The sequence below is a fragment of the Chiroxiphia lanceolata genome, chromosome 2 (genome assembly GCF_009829145.1).
Source record: "Chiroxiphia lanceolata isolate bChiLan1 chromosome 2, bChiLan1.pri, whole genome shotgun sequence".
Taxonomy (NCBI): domain Eukaryota; kingdom Metazoa; phylum Chordata; class Aves; order Passeriformes; family Pipridae; genus Chiroxiphia; species Chiroxiphia lanceolata.
The window spans coordinates 93,288,199-93,311,582 of record NC_045638.1 but is presented as its reverse complement, the minus strand read 5'-3'; the positions used below and the strand labels follow the sequence as shown (position 1 = coordinate 93,311,582).

General features: G+C 41.3%; 1 protein-coding gene across 4 annotated transcripts; it reads right to left on the bottom strand.

Moving 5' to 3' along the window:
• Positions 1 to 1,423: 1,423 nt before the first annotated feature.
• On the bottom strand, positions 1,424 to 23,355 carry GDAP2 (ganglioside induced differentiation associated protein 2). Of its 4 annotated transcripts, none has more exons than XM_032677859.1 (14): positions 23,224 to 23,355; positions 21,504 to 21,750; positions 19,875 to 20,014; positions 18,101 to 18,254; positions 16,495 to 16,583; positions 14,318 to 14,394; positions 13,547 to 13,706; positions 11,744 to 11,894; positions 10,769 to 10,845; positions 9,333 to 9,409; positions 8,614 to 8,753; positions 7,944 to 7,998; positions 3,116 to 3,259; positions 1,424 to 2,204 (listed from the first exon to the last, which is right to left on the bottom strand). In XM_032677859.1, exons 2-14 carry the CDS (start codon positions 21,677 to 21,679, stop codon positions 2,157 to 2,159), a joined length of 1,488 nt encoding a protein of 495 aa, XP_032533750.1. In that variant the 5' UTR covers positions 21,680 to 21,750; positions 23,224 to 23,355; the 3' UTR covers positions 1,424 to 2,156. The 4 variants fall into 4 exon arrangements, with proteins under 4 accessions (XP_032533750.1, XP_032533751.1, XP_032533753.1 ...); XM_032677860.1 differs by lacking the exon at positions 23,224 to 23,355 and adding an exon at positions 23,120 to 23,138; XM_032677862.1 differs by lacking the exon at positions 23,224 to 23,355 and adding an exon at positions 20,805 to 20,975 and having other exon boundaries at positions 21,504 to 21,581.
• Positions 23,356 to 23,384: the final 29 nt, after the last annotated feature.

Below are 23,384 nucleotides of genomic sequence, written 5' to 3'. Positions count from 1 at the left end.
CCTAACAAGAACAGTTTCGGTTTTATGACTGTGAGCCACCTGTGAGCTAAAGGGACAGAAACCATCTAAAAACTGTCAAGCTGAGAGTTTGGTTTCCATAATAAGCTCTGAATTACCTTTAATCAGCCTCTTAAGTGCACACTGGCTATTCTGCAGCAGCCCCACTGAAAATGCCATGGGTGTGAAAAACACCAGATGGTTAACGGGGGTGGAAAGCTATACACATCGTTAGAGAAGCATGGAAAATTCAGTGCTGGCTATAAAAGTCACTAGACAAGGGCAGCTGTAAACAGCTAGGTGAAAAGAGGCGGGAGGGACATGTGGTAGCTGCTCTGTATAAACTGCTGCTATTTCCTTCTCAAAAACCACCAGAAAAGTGCTGAATCAATCACATGTGAACTGACCGTACGGTGCAACACTCCCAAGTATTAACACTAAAGGTGGTTTTCCACTGTGCTAGAGTTTCCAGCTTTTAGCAGCACCTTGGATCTGATAAAGGAATCACGTAAGGACCCCGAGTGAGACTTAAAAAGCAAACCCACTTGCTTTTTATGTGTGGTATATGCATGACTGCTAAACCCCAGCTAAGTGATTACCTATATCTATAACTGACATACCAATATGCTGAGGATAGGTGGAGTATAAATGCAGTGTTAAGCCAGGAGGCCGAGGTAGGAAAGAAAGGAAAGTCAGTATGGCCCATCTTTCACTGCACTTAGAGCTGACAAAACTTCAGAAAACCTCTGACTGCATACAAAAATCATGACGTGCAATTAGGTGACCAAGAGAGGATTTTTTTCCTGTTTATCCCAACAATTTACAGTATCTTTAAACAGGAGAGGGGTATCATTTACAACCAACTCAATGGGCATAAATAACTACACCTCCTAAGGTATCTCACAATGACTTTTGCTTATGGTTAAACAAGGTAGTTATTGCAGAATTGGCAGAACAAGGAAAACTGAATTTTGGTAAAGAGTGAGTAGCAGATGCAAGTCGGGGCAGGAAAGCAGCCAGAATCAAATCATGAAAATCATACCATCATTTTCATATTCAGTAGTGTTGTGACTCGTTCTATCAGGGATTCCATCCTTCTGTACTTGGGACACCCACCCCAAATATGTTTTACAAGGGAGCCTTCTCTTTTAGCTTTCCATGGGCAGGCTGAAACACTTTTCACCTCCAAGTCAAGTAACCTGTGGCTAAGCTCTCTTGCATGTATGACGTCCATCACAAATCAGCGAGTGTCAGTGTAACAGCAAATAAAGGGACACTGATACCTCTCATAAACAATCTCTGCCACTAGAGGTTTGGGTTGGAGCCTCCATTTCCCCCTCCCCTCCATACATAGTTTAGGCAGATGGCATTCACTTACCATACAAATACACCTGGCCATGTCAAAGGAGATCATAAATGGCTGTAGTTAGAGAAAAGAAACCACAAATGCTTTTCAGTTTTATTCTTACTGGGAGGGTAGTGGCATCCTGACATGTCACATCATCCAATGAAAACTGACAGGGACTTTTTCAAGGCTCCTAGCTCACCTAGCAGTTATGGTACTAAGTCTTGGAGTAATCTTGGTTTGGCTGTAGTACTTTGTTCAGCCTGCAGACATGGCATTCCCAATTCCAGATAGTTTTGTTGGGTCAAGACTAAAGTAATCAGTACTAACAGAAAGGGAAAGTAATCAGATGTGAAACACAGACCATATGATGAGTGATGTGTCAGGCTGGTACTACACAATATTTGTACAGACCAGTCAGAAATGGGTATTACAAACAGAGCTGGAAAATAGTCATAGTTAAAAACACGATCAAATGCTTTGAATGGGTTTCCCAGAAAAGAGGAAGTCTGTTCAGAAAAATAATGTAACAGGTTCAAAAAACAACAACAACCAACCAAACAAAAAATGCCTCTAGTGATCTTTAAATCAGCTTTTCCATTGGATAAATATATTTGAAATAGTTGTACAGTTCACAGTGGCATAAAGTTCTCTGATTGCTTGAGTGCTTGAAAATATCTCATCAGTAAAAAAATACCAGAGCTGGGGAAGGAAAACCCTCTCTCTGAATTCTGTACATGGGCAAATGCACAGGTTTTGGCAGGCATCAGGTCATTGGATCCATGGGAAACTGGCAGCATCACAGGACTGCAGATCACAAGTCAGGGGATGGAGGATAAGAAGAGTAGTAAGGCCCATTTTCCTGCAATGAGAACAGAACAAGTAGTTGAACAAAAGTCTTCTCCAATACACTTTGGTGCAATAATGGTGACAAAGAGGCAGAAATAATTAGGTACTCATGTGTCTTTCATAAGCTAGTGACTGCCACAATTCACCCAGGAGAGGACTATGCTGGTAAACAGGCAGAAATAGGCCTCAGTTTTGCCTCTGTTTTGAGCAAAAAGCACAAGCTAAACTTTTGCCGTGAAACCAAAGCTGTGAAACAAGGGAGCCATGAATGCTGGCATAGCCAATAACTCAAGACAAAGCTGCTAATGCACACACACAGGTCTGGCTATTGCTTTGTAGTTATATCACATCCTCTTTGGAATGATTTTGCCAATGCAAACCATATTCATTCCATCATTTGGTCAGAGACCTGCGGTTGAGAGGGGAAGAGGTGGAGGGTTCAACACAAAGGCAGGGCATTCTTCTATGGTTCAAATTTTCCCAGGTGTTTCTTTTTTTTTTTCCTTTTCCTGCATGCTTGTTAATATGTGGGACAGAGAAGATGAAACACAGATACTAATTCTTTTTTCCAGTCAGTGTAAGGTATATGGCAGGTATGTAACACGAAAATTTTATTATCCACAGACTCTTAGTGTGTTATGTTACAGTCCTTGGCTGAGGAAAGGAACTCTGCCTCTTATGCACATAGGAGACTGCTTTAATGGGAAAGTATCCTGCTTCTTAGCCAAGGCCCCTGCTTGGGCTGATGTAGACGAAAAATTAAGAGAATCATTACTCACAGAAGAACAATTAGACTCTCCAGGAACCTTCCCCCTGTCTTCTCCCCATTCTTAGAATGTGGAAGTCAGTCCTTTGAAGGCTCTCACAGAGCAGAATGGGAGAGTACAAGAGCTGCACTCATGCTGGCCACATGCAATCACTTACCCTGGCATCGTACTCAAGGACAAAAGGGGGGAGATCGATCTGTTCTGGGGGTATGGCTGCGAATAACTGCTGAAGGCTTTCCACATAGTGGATTTTGTCCTTTAGCCCTGAGACTGTAAAGGTTGTGAAAAACCATGCTGAAACCTGAAAATAAATCCCAACAAAAACAAATTAACATGGTGCTGTTTCAAAACCTTCAAGATCAAAATAACACTCTGTTGTTAAACAGGCTTGAGTTGAACTTGAAACACTAATATCATCCCAATAACATAACTAGGTCAGGAAGTACACACCAATGACTGCTAGTAAGCACCGTATTGTGAGCTTTCAAGCTAGTGTTTTCTGCCCAGCTGCCAGTTTAAGGTCCCTTTCTACTGTTCAAGAGTGACAGCTATTCTGCTATTTGACTTCAAAAACCCATCAGTATAGTGTCACGTTTTCACTTCCAGTTTAGCCAGCTTTTTGACTCTGTCAGAAGCATTTTCAACCCTTTACATTCAAGTTTTCACAGAAAGCCAATGAGAGGGAGAGAAAGCTGTTCAGCTGTTCAAATGTTCCACTGAAATCTCCTTTCTTCTTTGGATTGGCTGAGCGAATGTGTCCTTTTGTTTTATCACCTTTTTTATCAAAGTCTTATCAATTCACCTCTACAAGAATAAGTCTACCAACTTATTCTACTAGATTTTACTTTAAGTATTCACACCTCTCTCTCTCTTTCGGATGTAAATAGGATATGGAATTTTTGTTTTGCGAAGACCACTAAGACACCGCTGATACTTCTACAACTTATTAAATATTCCTGTTTAGATTGACTACACGAACTTTATCGTTTCAACCTACCTTCTCCAAAAGCATTGTATTACTTCTTGTTTATTTTTTATCTTGTCTTTTCCTGGCAGAATGAAGGGGAAGAAAAAAACTGCTCTGTAAGTTACAAATGCTCCTATTAGGGACTACTCATGTGGTCCTAGGCACCCAGCTCTTGCTGACCCATATTGAGCAGAGGGGGCTGGAAAAGCCTTACAACCTTGACCATTCTGCCACTCTGTTGGATAGTTTTACTTTGAGTGCAGTAAGTTAACAGAAAAGAAGCAAAACCACAAGAAAAGCCTTGAGGGAAAGCAAGAGTTTAAAATAAACCAAAACATTAGGTCAATAAAAATTATCTGCCTGAATAGGACATTTAAAGAAAAAGTCAGTCCCACAAAACTCTGCTGCCTCCCTCAAAACAGCATATTTTAATGAGAAAAGGACAATGAAAAAGTGAAAAGGAGATAAAGAACAGGACAGAACATTGAGACCAGTTCTCTATTTTAAGGGCAGAATTAGATATTTATGTTAGCAGAAAGCAGGGAGACAGATTATTACTGGCATCTATTATTCACTATATTTTTCTAATAAGATCTCTTATGAGTGACACTAGATGACAGTTTAATGAATGAAAAATACCTTCTCAATCTTGTACTAAAGTAGCATGCCTTTCAAGGTGTGTTATGAATGACAATCATTAAACATAATTGCTATGGATATTTAATGCATAAAAGCCTAACAGGGAATATTTTTGCAGCCATCACAAAAATTGCTATTGGGAAAAATGGTTTTCCCCACCCCTCCTCCCTCTCAGTATACAATCTACTGCAGTTTGACACATCCTACCCAGTTACATAGAAAGAAGGGAGGGAGGGAGAAACATCTCCAGAGAATTTTTCTATTACCTCCATTCTTCATAATCACAGGTTACAGAAACAGTAATACAAGAGCAGCTATTTTCTTATTGGTAACTGGACATGAAAGTTTAAATTATACCAAATCTCTGTTAATACACTAAAAGCAGAAAAAGTTATACCAGAGCAGTCAAAGTTAAAAATCTAGACATCTGCTGAAGTTTTCTTTCATTTTTCATGTCCTGATGTTCTGAATAAAAGGCTATCAAAGTCATTCTGCCAAGATATAAAACCACAGTTAAAAGTATCAGTTGTCTCCTACAGAAAACCAGCACAACACAGATTAGGTGTGTCACTAATGCTTTAACTTGGTCATATCTCAAAGACAAACTTACTAAAATCTGGGAAATTTTATTGCAATTGGAAGGATCTTGCATACAAAAAAGACAAAAGTGATTTGCAACAACCTTTATATTGGCATCTGATCTCCAGAAACTGCTCTTAGGACTGTTATAGAAAAAACAAGACAAAAATTGTTCAAGACAAATACAAAGATTACGATGATTATGAATATCTAATTTGAGTATTCAGGCACGTTTTGGTTTTGAAACATTCTTGATTCACAGCCAATTTCTGAAAACAGAATTTCTCTGGATGAGACTGTTTCAGATCCAGCCACTTACGTGTCAGCTCAGACCATGAGCTCCAAAAAGGTTGGTCTGAAGCGTTCTCAGAAGAAGAGAGTCAAGTTTCACACAAAAATGCCCCCAAAAGCCCTTTTTTGTATATCAGCAGCTATAGCAATAACAAGAAGAAACACATTTACAAGCAAGAGTATGAAGGAACTTGTGCTGGCATTTCATGGGTATCTTGACCTAAGGCCTGGCAGTGAAGTGTGCACACAGCAAGGGCTGCTGCCAGCCTAAAAAACTGCTGATGCCTATTTCATCACAAGAACAGTTAAATTTCAAAAGCACAAGAGAATTCAGGATCAGTGTACAAAAATGGACGGTACAATGACATACTCTGCTTCAGTTACTCTGTAACCCTCCTCCCTGCATACCAAACTTCATGAATTCTAGACAGGCAATTATCCTCAGAAAAGACATAATTTGCAACAGTTTCATATCTAGAAACCAAACAAAGAATCACTGTTGGCATCATGAAGCACATTGAGAAGTATGATGCTTTTCTAGGGGCTTTTGAGTTTCCAAAAGCCATGATGAAAAGCCTCTTGATCCCTTTTAGCCCATAAATAAGTAAAAGCGACTAACAGATGGCAGCCATTCGCTGAGACAGGATTCAATACTGCTGTAAAATGCACAGTTTATATCAGAGACTTAAGAATGAGATCTATGTACAAGGGTGATGTGTTTGAGAAGTCACATGAACACACAAGCCTTCCTCCTGCATTTGAGGCAGGGGTATTTTCCACTACTGCTAGGGGAGGAAGTCAGTGCTCCAAACAGGAAGATGAACCTGCCAAACATTTTTGAAGAAATTTGAAGCTTTTGAGCTAGCAATCTTCCATGGGGACAAGAGCCCTGAAATTGCCAAAAAAGGAGAGAGAAAAATCATTCCCTCTTAGCAGCCACCTTCTTCCCCACGCTTTCTGCTGCATATTCCCCATCATGTTTCATAAACTGATAGTCCATGCAACAGTCAGCAGCAATCCCACTTCCCTTCAGTTGGAAAAAATATTGGCACAAAGACATGGATACACATTCTCTTTTGCCTCCAGCTGTGCTGCCAGAATAGGATACAAACCAATACTATTTCCAGCAAGTTAGAGAACTCTGTGTCTCTCACCCTCCTTGCTTCCCACCACCATCTGCTTCCCCCACAGATCTGTCAAGTCCCACTGCAGTTTCCAAAGGGACGGACAAGATGGCAATAGACACCAAAAAAACGTTTCTCAACCAACCAGAAATGTATGGGAAGAGAACAGGGGGATGAAGTGCTGCTGAGAATCTAATATATTAGTGCTCCCTAGCTTCAGCTTTTCCACTCAACTTTGTGACCTTAGTAATGTTCTGTGCCAGCTCCTACATCTTCAGGAGCATCAGAGCTGGAAGCTCTAATTCTAGCATGCAAGACCTCGGATCTGTACCTTGTGGGAATAATTAATATCCTAACTGAAACTGGAAGGTATGCTGTTGGGAAGCCTCAGCCTTTACTACATAAAAACAAGAAAGCTCCAAGTCTCATGGTGTCCCAGCTGTGCACACGCAAAGAAAGGACTCTCTAGAAATTTAGCAGTCAAAGAAATTCCTGCTGAACATGTGCAAACAGATGTTTTTTTTCCAGGCATATAATTTTCTTGAATTTAATCAATGTCAGCAAAAAGCAGAATAAACATAGAGGTTAATCTGAAGTGAATATGGAGGATCACATTTCTAACTGTTTTAATAGGACAAACAAAAATTTTAGAAAGGGCTGCTGCTGACAGTTCATCTGAAGTACTCATACTGCTGCAATATGAGTCGTGGGTATGAAGTACAGACAGGAGCCAGCTCCACGTTCTGTTGCCCCACACAGATCATAGCCAAGGGTAACATCTTACTGCATGACGAGTTCAGTTTTTCATCTCCTGAAGGCTTAACAGGATTTTTCTGCACTCCATCAAAGGCATTCTTCCCATCTTTGCTACACTACACGTTCTAATCCAGACTAATCTCACTGCTGCTTGACACACTGCCCTCTGCCCTCACCAGGGCAGCTCTTAAGTGATCTGTAGCACACATGTAATACCCCTTGTGGGGAAAGAAAAGGTGAAACACCCAGAACATGAACTACACAAAAAATTTCCAGAGTTTTTGATCATGGTTTGTCACCCTGCCAACCACACAGCAGCAACAAGGACAAAATCTTTCTCTCTGAAAGAAACAGGACTCAAAACTTCCACCTCTCTCTGTTAAGAGGATTGATAAAACAGGGCACGGACAGCTTGCACCCCACTGGGGTTCAGCTTATCACAAAGGCTGGAAGACTACAGCTAGATCAAAGGTGAGGATGAATTTCAAGTTCTGACCGTGGATCCAGAAGATACTGCCTCATTTGGAAGTCTTCTATATGTATATACCTCCACATTTCTCATACTACAGGCTTAAATGCTACTCCACCAACACACAAAATGTACTTTTCTTTTGTACTATTTATCTCACCTTCGAACGAAATGTTGGGTGGACAAAATACAGCGCCTTCAAATTCCTCTTGTACCTGGATTAGAGAGAGAAAAAATTATTTAAAAGAGACTTCTAATTGAGTTCACCTACACAACCCAACTGTCAAAACAGATAATTTTGCTTAAGTGCCTGTGATGTAATTTTAAAAAGTTATTAGATTTAATGTAAGGACAGATACCAAAAAGTAAATGTAAAAGTAAAAAAGAAGAGGAAGAAAAAAAGCAGAAAAGCAGAATGGTTATTTTTCAAAGACATCACAGCCTGCAGTCTTTCAAGTGGACAATGAAAGGAAGTTAAGGACAAATTATGATGCCAGTGTTACCCAGGCCTCTTCCCTTAAAACTAGCAACATACTTCAACAAAGCCAGGCTCCAAATGCTCCAGCTTTGGATACTGACAGACAATACAACCAGTGTACCTCCCTAACAGCTCCAAAAGGGAGACTGCAGAGGACAGAACTTCTGGTTTAACAGATGGTTTGGAGAAGGAAAGAAAACAATCTTCCTTTTTCTTGCCTTTGTAAGTCATTTAGGTCTTTGTCCCAGCAAAACTCTGTCACAAATAAACGGGAAACCACATACAGGGAATGACAAATATTTGCATAGCACAGTGGAAGACCAGAATGTGTTCTTCTCCTATTGACACTTACTTGGCATCAACAACATCGTAGAGTTTCTTCAAGAAATTAGAGTCTAGTTGATTGTAATCATTTGTGAGCGTATGGAAGTACACCAGGACATATTCCTTCACTGCAATATGATCCATGACATGGATGAAATATAGGAGAGCCTAAGACAGAAAGAAATTAAATTCATCTTTGCAAAGAACCCTTTCACAGTTGCATTACATCTTAATTTGCTTCCTTTAATTCATCTGGAAATCAGGAATCATGAGGCTGGATGGCATTATGTTTCAGCTACAAAAGCAGGGCCAACATTCCAAATCTTCAACTTGACTGTAGTAACTTGGATGTCTTTTTTGCCTATCTGACCTCACAGATGGAGACAAATTCTTGCCGTTTCCATGAAAAACTAATTTGACTCATTACATTTCACTCTTCATGTCTTGGCAGTTACAGAAGCAGGGCAAGTCTCTTCCTTCTTGAGAAGAAAAAGGAGTCCATATCAGCCCTATTTTTTCCACAAACAGACCAGTATCTAATTGAAAAGTGTCACCCCAAAGCACATGTAGCTTTGTAAGGGAATACATACTTTAATCTCCCTATAAAATAAATTTCTATTTAATATCTTTTAAGTTTTCTACAGATAATGTTTCTAGTATTAACACTGAACTATTCTTATAATTAGCCTCTTACATTCTGAACATTTCACATGCCACCTACACAACCCTGGTTTTACAAAGCCTTACCTTTTCCATGTCTATCAATGTTACAGGGATATTCCTTCCAACCACCACCATCACTGTTCGGCCACAGTTATCTACACCTACAAAAGAAAGAAAAATATGTCTCAACTTCTCTCAGTCATGCCAAGTTTTGGAGTTGGTCCCTTTCAAACCAGGGAGAACCAGCCACAGCTCAGAATTTTTGCAATGCACCTGGTTTCCAACAGAGGAAATATGCTTAGAGTTACTGCTCTCACTATACCAGTACTTATTCTGATCCAAAAGAGCATGCATCACATCTGAAAAGTTAAGTTTTAAGGACTGCAATTTTATGTTGCCTGTATACTCCATATTTACCTATATATCAAGTAATAACATGTTTTTTATTTAAAAAAAACCAAACAAACTTCACTTGGAGTTCTACCACCGAAGCAAATTTCTTCCAAGAAACCAAGTTCTGAAATCCAATGCACTGATTGCCAGAGCACCCCTTATGGTCCTCCTGCAGCCCACACAGCCTTGTTTAAGGCAAACAAAAGAACTTAAATTTGCAGCTACTGAGCAGAAGGTATCACACAGCCTTTGTATTTGCACAAAGATCAAGGTAAGCATCTGGATTTTCAGGAGGCCAAAGGTATCAGACAAAGCGTTGAACAGACTTTCTCTGCAGAAACACAGCTATGCTTTTGACACCTGACTACTTGCCTGTTTCTTCCCATCCTTGTGCAAAGCAGCAATAAGCCACTGAGTCTGTGGCAAATTTTGTGTCCAAATATGATGCTAACTAAAGATCTAAAGTGCACTGAAGAGTTAGGTTCCCCACCTCCGCTTCCCGGGCTGCAAAGACCTTGCAGCTGTTTTCTTTCACTGAACCCTCCACCGGGTTGTTGAATCTCTCCCTAATCTCCCCATCTACTGAACTCAAGGTTGCAAAATGTGCTTCCCATGGTACTGGGCCACCAGTACTAGGAGAGGCATACAGAGGAGAGCAGCACATACCTGATCTGAGGCAAATAAAGCAAGTCATTTTGTTCAGGAGAGCTGTGTTAAAAGTTGCTTTAGTAACTGCCTACGCTCTACACTAACCATCTGAAAGCAATGTTCATTTCTTTGTAATGAAAGGGTATAGGTAATTCAGACCAAAATAAGAACTATCACACACAGAGCACCTTATGCATTGGCTTAATCTAATAGTACTGATTTACATTTAAACCTACAGTAATTCAGGACATGCATGTAGCCTCAGAGTGTTAAAGCAGAGCAGTTTAGAAGTTTACCACACAGTCTTTCACACCAATCAAGACAGAACTACTGCTTTACTGCAGAGGTGTTGCCTAGTTCTTGGTCAGCCTTCTATCTTAACAGCATGACCTACTGTATATACAAGACCAAAGAAAATACTGTATTTTGTATTTTTACTTTAAGATGGTATACCTCAGTCATCAGTACCCTGAACTTACCTGTCTGGTACAAGGCTTTGAGAGAAGCAATGTCAGAGAGGTCTTCAGCTCTTGCCTGACACAGCCAGCGATTATAACTAGAAAGTTAAAAACATCTGGTCAGATCTCATCCCCCTTTGGACTAGCATTAGAATCCTGAAAAGATATATGGGACAGGAACAACAAAACAAGCTTTTTCTGACTGAGCCCTCTCTGTAATCGGTTTTCCAACCTATGGAGCAACTATCAAGTTGTTAAAGAAGGAAGCGTTAAAAAAATAAAATTGAGTGCCCTAGTTACATACCTAGTGATTTTCACTAGGGTAACAAACACACCTCAACTAGTAAGAATAGTGGCATTGCATTTGAGCTGAAAAGATCTCAGAGGCTTTTCCATTTAAATATGTCAGTGTTTAAAAGACAGAAAAAAAAAGAAAATGTCTTTAAAAAGTCTAGAAGTCAAACACAACAACCAGTGTCAAATATGGATTTTTTCCTCCCTTTGAGCGGTGTGCCTCATCTGACAAAACAAGCCAAACACCACGCCTCAAGAGGTCTCCAGCGTGGAATTAGTTTCTAAAAAAGTGATTATGCACATTAGGGTTACCACAGCGGGAAGGTGAACACCATTTGATAAATAAAATAAAATTGTTTTGCTATCTGCCCAGAGCCTCAGGAGCGAGCAGTACTGAAAGCAGGTGACCCCACTACAAAAAGCGGTGACAAAACAGTGACATCTTGTGGCAAACGGATAAGGCAGCTGGCTGGATGCACCGGGTATGCTACTGGGTTCATCACGAGCTTCCCTTTGCCTTGTACTGCCCCTTCCCTTCTCCCTTCAGGCCAAAGAGGCTGCCACATCAATCCAGGGTGACACCAGGCTTTACCGGTATTTACTTGCTGGAAGATTAGGCTTTACAGATAAAGTCATCATAAGGGTTGGTCCTCTGAACAGCTAACTAATACAAAATATTCACACGGACAAGCAAATTCTCACTTCCTCTGATGCTGTTTTTGCAGTGCTGCCTCTGACAACTGTCCCTGAAGGATGAGGCGTCTCTGTTTATCAACATCTCCCTCCATGCGGGCAAAAGCATGGGAACCAATGAAAGACAAATCTGCCTCCAGACCCTCTTCATCTGAAGCATCTGCAGTAGAAACAAAGGCAGTGTAAAACGTTCGAGCAGCGTACAGGACAGCAATGCTGCTGATGAATTATTATATGTCTCAGTGAGCCAACACAGTCATCATGCTACAGACTAACACAAAAACCACAGCGTACCATGATGTGGCTCTGATACCTCACCAGTACCACTGACAGATTAGAGCATATGACTGATAACTAGACTCCCTTAAAATGTTGGTTTGCCTGAAAACTAACTGGGAAGTTCTAGTCATCAGCTTGTAACAAAGGGATAATGGTTAACTCTCCCGAAAAACAAGGTCTGGAGAGAGTGACTTGGGCTTTGCAGTTCTCCTACTTGTCACAGAGGGAAAAATAAGTATGCAGAGGCACAGATGCTGCAGCTTTATTCAATTTAGAAGCTGTACTGTAGAAAGCGCTAGCTTTTTTTTTATATCATTGACACTTCTTGAACAAATGCTGTAGAGCTGGTGGTAATCTGAGTTTCGACATTTTGATAGTATTGTTTACAACATGACTGTGTGATGAAATATAAGAGCACAGGTTCACTTGTCAGCAAGGAATATTGCTAAGGCTTCTAGCACTACCTCTCTGGGCAATCTGGATGGGAACTGAGTTTCCCAGTTTTAGTGTGACAGGCTATACTAGCACAAGAATGCAGGATTCCACTAAACAAATTCACTTCTACATATGCAAACATAGTAATTTCACTAAGTATTAGCTAGTGTTTGAATACCTCACACTGATCAGCTGCAAATAACACTCTAACCAGCAGGTTGTACAGGGAAAAAAAAAAAGATTGGAGTCTGATCAGCAGGAATAGGTACAGTAGGTATCAAATTGTGAACAGGAAAATTAAGTTGTCTGTATCCTCACTGCATATTCAGCCTTAACCCAACAGGCTATGCAAAAGCAGAAAATCTTTGACGTTCATTCCAAGTTGTCTGCTTTTGATGATTTAAGGCTTCACTTGAAGAAGTGTAAAACTTTCACATCGCTGCTTAATAAATAAGGCAGAATGTGCCTGCTATGTCCATTTATATATTAAATTGCTTTGCTATACATATCTCACTTCAATCCCGACATCTAGGCAACCTCTTTACAAAGACTTTCACCAAGCTTTGATACCCATTTCCAAACTCTGATCTCCGGGTTGATCTAGTTCTTCTATCTTTTAGGGAGTTTTGGCTAGTTTTCACTGCATATCTACTGGTTTGATGCATATCAATAGAATGATACGATTTGAAACAACATTTGGTAACATGTAAGCAACACTTTGCTAGTATACAAGACAGACCATTAACTATAATGCCTTTTTCAGTTAGGGGCTGCATGAGATTCTGCAAAAAACCTTCAAAGGCTCTAATCACTTTGGAAGAAAATTTACAAAGGGAATGAACTACCCCACCTCTCCCCACAAGAAAGACAGAACAGCTCTACTGCATCCTCTAACCACACCACTCTACACAACATGGCAGAAAGCAGAAGTTACTGCTGTGGAACCCATGAAGCCAACGAGGCAGCTTGACAAATGGAATCATTAAAACCTGCCTTAGGCGAACTGAGGTAGGAAAACATCTCTCTGCTTCTTTTTCTTTTTTTCCCCACTGATTTTCACACTGAGATACTTATTCCAAAGTTCAATTAAGAACTCACCATCCGGAACACCCGGCTTTTCCGTAATCCTGATCTGCCGCTCTGGTACTACAGGCTCCCCTTCCGCATTGCCAATATCTGCAGGGAGGTAAGGTAAGGATTGTATCTCTTCTTCCAGCGATCTTGGAAAATACAGAGGCAGCAACTTCTGGTAAGTGGCCTACAAACAAGAAAAATGCGTGAAGGGCCTATCACGCATCCTTGTTCTTCAGTTAAACAGCGTCTGCCTTCGCAGCAGGCAGCCTGAACACAGTGTGGGTGTTCTGCCCAGGAACTGCCATTAGCAAGCCCAATGTACAAGAGAGGTCAATAGTCAAACTGCCAACATCTCTCAGAATACAGATCATTAAATGTCAAGTTTGCTATTTCAACAAGTCAGCAAGCAGCATTTAAGATATTTGTAGGTGATCTGCAGGCAAGCTAAACTGGCCCTCTTAAAGCACATGTTCGTGTAAGGAGGAAATTTTGTATGAGGAATTTCCTTTCTGGCTAACAGATATCAGTACTAGTACTGGTTCCTGTCCATGACTCAGAAACATGGAAGCCAGAAGCAAAAAGGTTCCGAACATGTCCACAGTGACTGCTAAGAGTATAAACACTACTGGAAAAGAGGCTGTGCTAGTAGGGGACAGAAGGATGCCTGTAAGACCAAAAGTCTATGTGATCTGAGGTGGAAATCCAAATCCAGCTTTACAATGCAGGAGTTAACGCTGCTGCAGAAAAGAACAAACATGCGCATGAATTTTGGTGGAATGAACACCAGGGAGGTACCTCTTCAAGCTCAGAAACAGCAAACACCACCTTCTCCAGAGTCTCTCCATGAATCTCCAGAAACCTTCTAACTGTGCCTGCAAGGAAGATTAAATGTAGTTAGCGAAACAGGAGGAGAAATCTACACACAAAACTACAAGTGAAGAACTCAGAGGGAAGAGGAGAGAGCCATCAGTACTCATACAAACTTGTTCCAGGCTGTAGGCAAGCGTGGATTAAGTGGTAGTTTAACACACCAAATGAGGAATAGGCCATATTGGAAGTTCCACTTCCACTCACTCCCTTTAGTGATAGACACAAATGGAGAAAAAGTCTCTCTTTGATTTTAATTCACTAGGCATTCCTCAGACTGTGAAATGTGATTCTACGGCCCTGAAAAATCAAGACAAATCCTTCCCTTAGAGAGTCCTGCGCAAATTGCTATGACCCTAGAACAAGTCACTGTGCCCTAAGTTATCAGGCAAGCAATATAAGCAAGCTACAGCAGAAGGTGGTCTGAGATAGGGTCAGCAACACAAAATCTCTGGAGCCAGCTAGGCCAGAGAGGCATACAAAAAATTATATTTGTAAATCATGATAGAAAGTGTCCAAACAAATTGGTTGATTTAGCAGTATTTTATCAAGTAGCACATAGCCCTACAGAAAGAACAGAAGACAGCAATGAAAGAAGTTACTCTACACAAAATACCCTAGTGGGAGTTCAAGAGACAGAAGAAGGAAAAAAAGAGCTATTTTCAAATACTTCCTGAAGAGAAATTCACGTATAATTGGGTTGACCTGCAACATTACTTTACGTAACAAATGCAGTCATGTAGTTCCACAGCAAAAAGTTTTGAATGCATGTCAGCACATCTTTTCAGACGTCTCAATCAACAGGCAGACAGCGGAGAAAACAACGGACTAATCTGTTTCTCCAGCACCAGCATCTCTGCTAAACAGAGGGTAAGAGATATTTCTCCAGTCAGCTTGCACAGCAAGAGGAAAACCCACTCCTTCCATCTGCAACAACTTTCCTATCATGCAGTACCACCCTGCAGGAAGCTCCAGGTACTACCTGGTGAAAAGCAGACGGAAGCAGGCCAACAGAAATGAAAAAGAGACAAGGGAAAAGTAAGAACCAGGTGAGTATAACATTATTGTCTCATTTTTTTCAGCCTAGGAAATTTTCTGATTTCTTTTCAGTAGTCTTCATTTTTTTTCTTTAATAGAGTTTTCTCTTGAACACAAGGCAATTTGAAAACTTTTCGCAATGATTTTTAGTAAGAAGTTCCATAAAACAAACAGCTAAAGCAGAAGAACCATTTCCCCTTGTTTGCTCTGAATCCGATTCATACTGGATTTGTTTGGTGGTTCTTACATTGGGAGACAGTGAACAGCTGATTCTTATTCACCATTTCCATGCCAGTTATGAATTTATAGACATCTCCCACACTCCCTTCAAGTTCAGTATATTCCACTCAGAAAGAGACTTTATCTTACTTTGCTATTTCTTGCCTTTTCCTATTCTTGTTTACCTCCTCAGCTTCTCTCTCTAGCATATTCTTTTTGAATGTGCATCTTTAAAGGGTGAACAAAGCACAGATTCATTGCATAACATTCTTAATTTTGTTGTGTCTTACTCAGCTTGCTGTTTTGAACTCCTGTGAGCCCTTGTTTCCATGGAACTGTTATAATCTCAGTGTTTTGCTCCCTGAGGTTAGCCCATCGTTTTGCATGTGAAGGCAGAAGCGCGTAGGAGTAGGTCAGTGGGGGAAGAATATCAGTTTACAGTTGGATATGCTGATGACACTCAAACAGCAGATCAAATTCACTGTTGCTTGAGGTCTGTTTATAGCTATTCAACAGTAAGGCCTCATCTTTGCTATTCTGAACAATTTTCTATTACCAGCAAACTCTCTCACCTCACTGTTCAGCACCTTTTCAAGGTTATTAATTAATACATTGAAGCCTGCAAGTTCCAGCACAGATACTCGTGGATCCTTACTGCTGACCTCCCAACAGAGAAAGGTTCACTTGTTTTTAGCTTCCATTTCCTGATCAACCATGGAAGGCCTTTTCACAGCCTCTAACAACTACAGACCCCTAAAAAAAGGTTTCCCCATATCAACAGCAATCTGTCAGAAGTAAGTGACTTGCTGAATACTTCTACAGTTCATGTTTCTTTCCAACAAACTTACGCAGTGCTATGTGGGTTGCATCCTCCAAGGGGTAGCATCTTTTCAGAGAGTTAATGACACAAAATCCTACAGAGCACATTGCCTGTTCCCTGAAATACAGAAAAAGAGACACAAATGAATAGATGGTCAGGTGTGAACAAATGTCTGTCAGCACAGTAGGTAACACCAATAATTTTTCCCTGGCTCTATGCAGCAGTAACCCTCTTTCAGGTTTTTGCAGGATTCTCCCCTGGCAAGATGTGTACATACCACCATTAAGCAGAGAAGGAGAGAACCATCAATTATTGCACACAGTTTCCTCTGGTGTTTGTTCTCAGGTTTCTCCTCCCACCTCAGCTACATTGTTCTTGCAGTTTCTTGTATCCTAAATTAAGTTCTTCCCTCAAGATCCCTGTAATCCTTTCCAAATTATTTTCCTTCCTGTACAGGACTGACAGTGAGGAGAAGGAAAGGAAAAGAAGGTGCTCTGTATTGCAAACACTCCTTTGTTCCCTATCACTTGTTTTGTTAGAGGTCTGGACGTGGCTTACTCAATCCTACCTATGATTAGAAAATCATCAGAATGAAGTGACGCATACTTTCAAATCAGTAGGATGCTTCCAGCACTGAGCCAGATTTTCAGAAGAGTAAAGCAGAGCTGTCAACAACTGTCATCAGAGAAGTTTGAGCAAGCTCAGTTTGCAGACAATTTCACAAATGTTCAAAGTAACTCTAGAAAATAGATTGACTGAAAGGCATTCTGTATGCAGAACTATCAGAATTTTAAAATTGTTTTCAACATGTTTCAATCTGGGCCTGACTTTGCTTGTTACTTCTGAGGTAGAACAAAACTGGTACATGCTAGAAACTTTAGCTGTAATCTTGATTATGAAACAGTTACTATTACACCATAATGCACAGTCCAGCCCTGGAAGTATTGATCTTCCCAACTGTATGACACTGTTATTTTCCGACATTGCTGTTCAGGTATATTTTCTGACTGCTACCATTACTGTCACAGGAGAAGAACAGAATACAGGAAAAAACACAGAAAAATAGAAAAAAACCCCAAACCTGTTAGATAAGAGGAAGTAGAAAATACCACTGACGAAAGAGGAAAAAACTACAAACCCAGCTGCAGCAACTGTAGATTTACAAGTAACCTTACACCTTGACTTAGAATTTTAGGTTTCTTTTGTATGAAGGCAGAGAGGTCAAATTTATGAACTGATAGAGCAGTCAGATCTACCTGTGGGTTTATCCACATGGCTGCAGACACACATGAAGTTGTTGCTCGAGCGAGCTCATTTAAAGCTTTTTGCTGCACAGAACCCAACGCAATCATTAATGCTGTTTCTCCTTTGAGTAACTGAATGCTGCACAGCTCTAGCTACACTGTTTCAGGACTTGAACCAGCTCAGATCTCTCTTCACATTTTATCTACACCGCAGCATAGATAACAAAAGACACCAAGCATACAATGAAGTCACTAATGTTTTCATGTCCTTAACCAAACCCGGTTCACACAGGAAGGTGTGCACAGACATCTGGCCTTTGTGCAGACCCGAGTTTCTAGAACAGATGTAGCACAGATGGCAAACCCTTGTGCAACTTGTGGTGTGCTTACTTTGCGAGCTGCAAGACGTTGCGGTAACAGCTGTACAGAGAACTCTCGGCCGCGGTGCGATACCGGCTCTTGTACTTGGGTCCCACTGTGTGAATGATGAAACGTGCAGCCAAATTAAACCCTTTGGTGAGTTTAGCCTCGCCTGTCCTGCAACCTGAGAAAAAATAAAACACAAACATAAATGTCCATGTCATGGTAAGAAAGCCAGAATTTATTAACTAAGACTCTCCATCCACTGCTACTACCATGACAAATACATTTTGGGTGCTCAAAAGCTGAAGCTGCAACCCAGCCTCTCCTTCCTCCCCCACACAACATGTCAGTAGGCTGTCACAGAAGAACCGATTTCCAAAAAGCTCTTGGCGCAAGGTTAAAAGAAAACTGCCATGTACAGGGAGCTGTGAACAGAATGCAGAATGCATTATAGTGAGAAGACATCAGTGTCTTCACTGGGGTGGAGGATGCAAAACTACACATAATTCAGCATGGTAAAAGGGAATTTAAGAAGCTAAGCCCAACAACTCCCTACAGAGCTGACAGATCTCAAACTTTAAGGACTCTTTGAAATGTTGTCCCTCTCTTCCCACCTCACAGTGCACACGAGAAACCCAATTTTGTTTGGATTCTGGAGTACATAGCAGGCTCCTGACTATTCTACAGCACCTGGTGGATTTTAACAGTCATTTCCACCCACAGGACACACTGAACTTTCACTCTGCTACGAAATGGCTACTGTTCCTCCTGTTTTACTTCCAGATTATTCACAAAAGGCAAGTTGAATCAGGAAAGCATAATTTTATAAGAACAGAGGATGTCTATTCATTTGTAGTTTAAGCTACAGAGAGTTTAACTTAAAAATACTATGGCTCTTCTATCCATTTTGTTACTACATATGGAGACTGAGCTGTTACCCAACAGAGTGAGCAGTACTACACAGGGACTGGTTAGTCTCAAAATTCAGCTCTGTACCATAACTATAAATGTGAATTTTTACCTGTGAACATTATTAGACTTCTCTATGACCTTGGATAACTATTAACTATTTGCTCCTCCCTTATTCCCTGTGCCTGTTTGATGAAAAAAAAGTCGTGTATTTTTAAATCTCATTGTCAGCCATAAACTCTGTTAATAAAGAATCTAGGCAAACCTCATCCATTTCCAGAATAGCCTTGCATTAGGGATGGTCTTGTAACTTTCCAATAAAGTAACTTGTTCGCAGGAGACAAGTGAATCAATCAATTTAAGCAGGCACAAGGACTTTATTTAGACATGCAGTGTTTTATCAATTCATCTATTATTGTTATAGTTTCCCGAAAGACTGTGTGTATTTTAATATTCTGAAAGAGGATACACAAAGTGTATAGTAGAATCCACTTAATTTTTGCAATGGTGAACTTCAATTCCCGTCTTCACTGTGTAAACACACTGAACAGGATAAAAGCAAAATCTGAAGATGTGCAAGAATGGTCCCTTGAGCAAAAGGTCTGATAAGCTAACTGCTCAAAATGGCTTCAGATAACAATGGGAACTATTGTATCACAAAGTAAGGGCTCATCAACTCAAATATCTGCCACAGATTTTCAATTATCTGGAATGTGAACAGCAAAAAGAGACTAATTAGCGTGTATTTCCTCCATTTTTTTCCCACAATTAACACCAGCTGTTGGGGGGGAGGGCTAAGCTGTACCTTTTTAGTTTATGCCCCAATCCTGATGCTTTGTACTATGCAAGGTCAGTAGTTTCCAATAAGATAAAAATGTCTCTGGCCGCTTACCTTTGAGCTTCTGGAGTTCATCCTTCAGGTCAGGCCCAGCATGCATGAATATACTTTCAGATACTGGATTCTTATCGGTGAGAGACTCATTACTAGTATTTACAATGGCCGTGCAGTTCAATAACGCGACATCTCCTTTCCTGAGGAAACAGTTTATTGCAGGCTAAATGTATGATTAAGCAGGATATTCTCAAATAAGTGCTGACAAGCAAGGAAATGCCAAGTTACAGGAAAAGCTTTAACAGTACTCCAGTGCCCACACAACGCAGCACACCCTGATGTGCCGAATCATCCTTTGCCTCTATCTGATGAAGACAGACTGCACGCAAACTGTCAGTCCCTTAAAAACTCCCAGCCTCAGCAGTAGCTTAGGGATGTATGTAGAAAAGGCAGTTGTTCTAGCTGTACGTAGGGCAGTTCAGACAGCAAACATGCAAAGCAGCTTGTTAAACTGATGGAGTGTAATACGTTCCAAAACCCCACATATTTTCTCTTGAGGTAAGAGGACAATCCTTGTGCTACATTATTTTCAAATTGTCAACAATTTTTTCAATGTACTTCTTTTGGGTTGCTTACACACTATCCAGGGCACCTTACTGCTGCTGCTCTTCTTCAGACCACTAGAGTGATGCTGCAGCTGGACAAGTTTTCTTTGCTTTTGTTCCCAAATTGTGAACCCACAATTCGATCATGTTCATTCTGCTGCCTAAGGATCAGACATGCAGAAGATAAACAAGGCAGAGATGCGTAAGAGACAGAGGAGTAGCAGAACTGACCTGCTTTTTGTCACAGCAGCAGTCATTAGGGATTTTGGGATCAAAGAGCATAGGAAGGGAAACAAAGATTCCCACGCACAGGGAGAGATTCAAATAATAGTTGAAATAGCACACATTTATTACGCCCAAGCCCAAGTCATAAGAGATGTTAAACCTTTTACTCCTCTCTTCCTTTACTTAATCAGGTTCAGGAAATCCACGAGCAGTCCCATTTCCTGCATGTATTACCCGGAAAGAGGTTCTCTGAATCTGTGTCCCTGAGAAATCCTTTTCTCTTCACATTGATTAATAAAGAGTTATTCTTCTAGATAGTAGTTTCACGAATCTGAGTTACAGTAAATAAAAATGGATGGAGTAAGTTCACCTCAGCACACTGTACTTTATCAACAGATTCATGGAGACAAAGCACAGAATGGGGGGGAGGGGAAGAGGAAGTGCCCAAACCACACGAAAGAAAGAAATACTGATTTAAACCAGAAAAGTGAAAGCAAAATACAGAAAAAAGCTAGTAGACAGCAAGTATATTTTTAAAAAATTAAAAACCTCATATCAAAGTGCCCAACTAGGTTTTGATATTAAACATACAGCATCACAGTAGGAAGTACAGCTCCAGATTGTTGCATCAAGGACTGCTTATGAGCAAGCAATTTATAACCTGTGGTGGAGCAAAATCTCAGACTTGCAAATTTATAGAGAACAAAAAGATTATTTTCTTCCCAGATCTGTAATGTTTGATTCTAGAAGAGAGGATTTCAAGGCTTTATTCTACAGCAGTGATCATTATATGAGGCAATCAGATCCTGCAGTAAATGGAAAAGTGATGACAGACACACCAGGGCCACATGGAACTTACCATAAGATTATTTTTTCATTGATGTCTTTCCTGTATGGAAAAGGTGATCTAACATCAACTTGAGCCTTTCCAACAGGATTTTGGTGCGAGTCCAGCTGCTTGGCCTCATAGGCATCAGTCCAGCCTGGCAGAGTGTCAATATCCACAAATTGGGAAGGAGCACCCAAGGGATCCATGGGATGGAAACAACAACTCCCTTTCTCTGTTAACTTATCACACTCCAATTCTCACTGGAGTCTTCCAGGTGCTTTAAAGAAAGAAAATCAAACCAGGTCACCAGCTGTTCACTGAAAGTAATTCTCCTGTGGAGCCAGACCTCTCACAAGACTACAATGCAATTACAACCAGCAGAAAACAGAAAAACAATGATTTCTCACTCAAGCACTCCCTCTTTCTGTTTTGTTACCAGTAAGGCAATGTAAATGCACTGAGACACACCTTTTCCAACAGTGCAAGGTGAAAACACCCTCTCTGCTAAATTGGTCTAACTAGCTTGTAATCTTTTATTTTGGAAACAGTGACAACAAATTCCCAAGTGTAGAGAGGATCTCAGTCTTCCTGAAGAGCATTATTTCTTTAGCTAAACAAAAAGCAAGTCTGTAGCAGGGTATGTATCATCTATTCCTTCAGAGGAATATGGCCCAGGGCCGTATTTGGAAAAAACAAAACCGAAAAAAAATACACAGCTTCCCAAACCACAGTGCCCCCCAAACCACAAACCTTACAAACAAAGCTATGAAAACATCCTCCTTCCCTCCAAATCATACAGCCCTTGCAGTTCAGTGAATTCTGAACCACTGCAAACTAGACTTACTGCCACATAGTTCTTACAGTTGTGCACTCAGGCACAAAACCCCTTCGCCCAAATAAGTTTTGCAAGAAAGAATAAAGCTGTAAATTTGAATGCTGGCCCAGTGAATTTGAAACTGAACTCTGGCATCAGACTAGGTTTTTTTTTTAAAGCCTAAGATGACACTGGTTGCTAGATGAAGGCTACTACATTTTCACTGTGACTGCTAAACTACACTAGGGAATCATACTAGCACAAACCATAACCAAGCATAACCACGGCAGTAACTTCAGTTTTGACATACACACATACTACTTAACTCTTTTCGCAGGTTCATAATGGATAATAATTTAAAAGAGATTGCATCCACAAGGGGTAATTGTGAAACGTGGATTACAAAGCACGTTCATCAGCTAGGAGAAAACAACAAAACAAAACAACCAAGCATCCAAGGTCACACTCAGGGGTAATAAAGGCTGACAAAGACAGCTGTAAGAGCATCTAATTAAGATTTCTGCCGCAAAGAGCTGGGAGAAAGGCGACGGGCAAGAAGGGAAGAGCGGTTGCACTGGCTCTAACCAAAAGCTCATCTACAACAGCGGCTTCCTCCTGACGAACACCCAAAACCAGAGGTCTGGGTAAGAGGCAGGAGGAGCGGGGCTGCTCCGGGATGTTTCCCCCACGCTCGGTGCCCGGGCCCACCCGCAGCGGAGGCGGCCCCGGCGGGATGACGGGCTGGGAACGGGGCACAGAGCGCTGGGAGGTCCCTACAGCCCCGAGGCGATGTGCGGGGCCCTTTCCTGGGAGGAGGCGCTGCCTCTCCCACCTCTCGCATCCAGGACACCGGCACCGCGCATCGCCGGGGCCCCCGCCCGGCTCCACCCGCTCCCTCCCCGCGCTGTCCCCCGGCGGAACCGCGCGGCAACTCACGGGCAGAGCCGCAGAGCCGCCGCCAGCCCCGCCCGGCCAGAGGGTCCCGGTCGGCGCCCGCCTGGCGACATCACCCAGCGAAGCGCCGCGGCCGCCGCGCTTCCGCTTCCCTTCCCGGGCGGAGCTTCGCCGCCGCACTTCCAGCCGGGCCCGCGGTGACG

Bases quoted from the DNA above. Each gene is read 5' to 3' on its own strand.
- GDAP2 (XM_032677859.1), bottom strand. From the start codon at position 21,679: ATGGATCCCTTGGGTGCTCCTTCCCAATTTGTGGATATTGACACTCTG. The intron at 8,754-9,332 runs GTAAGGCTTTGT...TTTCTGTCTTAG, and splicing joins CATTGATAGACATGGAAAAG to GCTCTCCTATATTTCATCCA. The intron at 7,999-8,613 runs GTAAGTGTCAAT...TCTCTAATCCAG, and splicing joins TACGATGTTGTTGATGCCAA to GTACAAGAGGAATTTGAAGG.